Here is a 4,067-nt window from a genome sequence, read left to right as displayed (position 1 = left end):
TGCAGAATACTATCCCACACATTTTGGGTAGTTACTCTTTTTGTGTAAAGAAAATTAATGGCTTTAAATGCCTATAATCAGATATAAAAGGAAACGTCCCCTGAAGACCAGGGGGCGTATAACTAACCAAATAATATCCCACGATTTTAAGGGATTTACAGTAATAAATGAAGATTACGTCTCTTATGTATAACACTTATAGATATTCTCGATTTTTATCATATATCTCCAAGGCCTTAGCCTCCCAGGTTTCTCGTCAGCTTTCGAGCTAATGACATCTCCCGAGGTCACACGGCTTTCGAGATCGTATGTGCGTCGAGTTCGGAACCCCTGATCCGAGGTCATCCCTGAGGATAGATGCGTCTCCGGAGCTACCTTCCGAGATCGTGAATACTTCGAGGTCACCATATTCTAGGTCGTCTCAGTCTTGCAGGCTCGATATTTAGTCCTGGAGCATACTCTAAACCTTACGAGTCCATTCGTTTGTGAATCCAACTTTCGTGGTTACATTTAACATAGCTCGAAATCTGGGTATAACAATTCTTATATTTAACAGAATATTCTTATATTTTTTTTTTTGTTTGGGAAATCAGAAAGTATATTCCAACAAACAACCATTTACAAACTACCAGCACCTTAATTCAAGGCCTACACCAGACTATACACCAGAACAAATAAGCAAAATAAAACAGATAAGCAACCTATAATCTCTCAAACCATTCTATATCTTCCTGACCAATATGTTTAGGCCAAACAAATAAGATTCTATTTTTAACAGATTCAGTTATCCTTTTTACAATTATATCTAATCTAGCTACTTTTAAGGACCACAAGGCATTATTTCTGGACTGCCAAAGATGATACACCAGTGCAGCAAGGCAAGCAGCAAAACAGAGCTTCTTGAATTTGCTAATCTTTGAACAATTATTCCACCTAACCAGGTGCTGCAATGAAACAGATTTAACTTGCCAATGGAGCCAGCTTTTGACTTCCTGCAAACATCTTTTGCTAACAGTACACTCAAAAAACAAATGAGCAGCAGATTCCTTCTCAACTCCACACAGGAGACAAGCACAATCCTGCAATATACCAAACTTGAACAGCCTATCTCTAGTTTTTAGGTGATCTTGGACAGCCAACCAAAAAATAAACCTGTGTTTGGGTATGTTAAATCTACTCCAAACCTCCTTACTCCATTGAAAACTATCGCCTTCTGGCCAGATTAGCTCATAACCCTGTTTTATTCTATAAGGACCAACTGAGAACTGATACTCATCAACCAAAGTTTTAAGAGTGTCCTTGACAGCAACAACTTTCTTCCAGTACCAGCTACTCTGCACTGGGGCGGAGTAGTCCCACCAAACCTGATCCTTTATGTACACAGAATTTATCCATTTAACCCACAAGTCATCCTTCGTAGAAGAAATTGCCCAGACATACTTCCCAAGAGCTGCTTTATTCCATGCCAGGATGTTTCGGAAGCCAAGCCCTCCAGCCCTTTTAGGACGGTAGATTTTCTCCCAAGCAACCCCTCCTGAATTAGAACTAATTGTTGTCCCGTGCCACAGGAAAGCCCGACAAATAGCATTAATCTCCTTCAAGATTCTTTTCGGGATAAGAAAAAGCTGGCTCCAATATGAGTGAATAGAGATAAGAACCGAATTGATAAGAGTGATCCTCCCAGCAAAAGACAAGTTCCTAGTGCTCCACTGCCTTATTCGCCCAGTCATTTTCTCAAGGAGAACCGAACACTCCATGGCAGAATTTTTTTTAGCACAAATAGGCACTCCCAAGTGCCTGAAAGGCAATGAGCTTCGCTGAAAACCAGAGGCATCTAAAATACGCTGAACCTTAGTTTCCTCCATGCCCCCACAATAAATGGCTGATTTCTCTTCACTAGGGAATAACCCCGAGGTCTTGGAGAATAATTTCAATCCTTGCAAAATGAGATAGACCGATTTGAAGTCGCCATGGCAGAACAGTAATATATCATCAGCAAAGCTAAGATGGTTCAGCCTAAGTTCCTCACAATGATCATGAAATCTAAATCCAGCTCTCTCCCCTACCTTCCCCATAATTCGGGACAAATATTCCATGCCTAAGACAAATAAAAGAGGGGACAAGGGATCTCCTTGTCTTAGACCTCTTTTGGATTCAAAGAAACCGTGCAACTCACCATTAAACATCAATGAAAATCTAGGAGTCCAAGCACAGTTCATAATAAGTTGAACAAACTCACCAGGAAATTGCAAAGCATCAAGCATTTCTTCTATGAATCCCCCTTCTATAGTGTCATAAGCCTTCCTAAGATCAAGCTTGATCATACAACTAGGTTTGCATTTTTTCTGACCATAATGGCGCACTAGGTCTTGACATATCATAATGTTGTGAGCAATAAACCTACCATGAATAAATCCACCTTGATTCTTAGCAATCAGATCTGGTAAAACATGCTTTAAACGAGATCAAATTAATTTGCTACAATACCCATTCGGACCAGGAGCTTTTATACCAGGAATAGAGAAAACATATTGCTTTACATCTTCCATAGAATAATGCTCCAGCAGAGGCCTAGCTTGAATATCAGTCATAACCCGCCCATGTCGAACCACATTCCTATTAACTGAAAATCTGTTTTCCAGCTTGCACCCCAATAAAGTTTGATAATAAGAAAGGAAAACAGAAGAAACATCTTCTGGCTTGTCTACCCAAACACCTGTTTCAGCCTTGACCGAGTATATTCTATTTTGAGCTATTCTATCCCTAAGACTAGCATGAAAAAATGTTGTATTCTCATCTCCTTCTTGCAGCCATTTAACCTTTGCTTTTTGATGAAGAAAGGAGCAATACAATTTGTGTACCTCTGAATATTTTTTCCCAGCTTGTGATTCTTGAACTATCAACAGCTCATTCAGCAAATCTTCTTTTAAATGGTCCTGGCACTCTTTGAGATCCTGCAAAGCCTTGATATGAGTCGAATGAAGCTCATTAAATCCCTTTTTATTCAGCTCCTTAAGTAAAATTTTCAATCGCTTTAACTTCCTCACAACTCGGAACATTGGGGTTCCAAACACCACCTCCTTCCAATCTTGCTGAACCTGTTAAAAAAAACCAGGTGCAGAGCTCCACATTTTAAAGTATCGAAATGGTTTCTTACCATTTCCCACATCAGGATAAACAGACAACATGGCTGGGCAATGATCAAACATGCCTTCATTCAAGAAAAAAACTTCAGCTGCAGTATACCAGTCAAGCCATCTCTGGTTAGCCATAACTCTATCAATTTTAGAGTAAATTCTATCATCTCCTTGCTGTTTGTTAGTCCAAGTAAAGAAACTTCCAGTGAACTTGACATCCTCCAAATTACACTTCTCTATACAGTGCTGGAAAGCCACCGACTTACTGTACTTTACCTTCACCCCAATCCTCCCATCCTTATGTAAAATATCATTGAAGTCTCCAAGCACCAACCAAGGCTCTTGAGTGACACAGTCAGATATTTCCTTCCATAACCCAACCCGTCCTTCCTCTTCATTAAAACCATACACAAATGAGACATAAAAACCATTTCCTTTATCAAGAGGCCTAACCAAAAGATGAATTAATTGGCTAGAGCACTTAATGATAGAAACCGAAAACATAATAGGATTCCAAGCCACCACAATACAACCTCCATTATGCCACGCATTATTCGAAATGAAACACCAACCCGAGAACATATGAAGGTACAAAGCTCCCAATTTATGAGCCTTGACCCTTGTCTCTAGGAGCCCAATCAACCCAACCTTATGATAGGAGATTAACTTCTTAACCTCACTCTGCTTATGGTGGGTATTGAGACCCCTCACATTCCAAGACATAATTCTATCCATTAGAAAGAGGAGGTACTCCCCCTCCTCCACTAGTAATCTCTTCCCTTGAAACCGTTGAGCATTCCCCTTTCTCTTCCACTAAAACTTGAAAACTATTGTTAGTAGCCATCATAATGTTCGAGTCGGTACGTTTATGTTTCCCTCCTTTTGAAACAGCTTGGAAACCTTCATCGTCAACCTCAATCTGTTTTCCTT

At 39.9% G+C, this 4,067-nt stretch overlaps 1 protein-coding gene across 1 annotated transcript; it reads right to left on the bottom strand.

Moving 5' to 3' along the window:
* Positions 1-701: 701 nt before the first annotated feature.
* LOC133832091 (uncharacterized) lies at positions 702-3,860 on the bottom strand. The gene is made up of 3 exons (XM_062262476.1): positions 3,231-3,860; positions 2,488-3,098; positions 702-2,400 (listed from the first exon to the last, which is right to left on the bottom strand). Exons 1-3 carry the CDS (start codon positions 3,858-3,860, stop codon positions 702-704), a joined length of 2,940 nt encoding a protein of 979 aa, XP_062118460.1.
* Positions 3,861-4,067: the final 207 nt, after the last annotated feature.

The sequence above is a fragment of the Humulus lupulus genome, chromosome 4 (assembly GCF_963169125.1).
Source record: "Humulus lupulus chromosome 4, drHumLupu1.1, whole genome shotgun sequence".
In the NCBI taxonomy this organism is placed as follows: domain Eukaryota; kingdom Viridiplantae; phylum Streptophyta; class Magnoliopsida; order Rosales; family Cannabaceae; genus Humulus; species Humulus lupulus.
The sequence above is the reverse complement of the archived record's forward strand: the minus strand, read 5'-3'. Positions and strand labels throughout refer to the sequence as shown.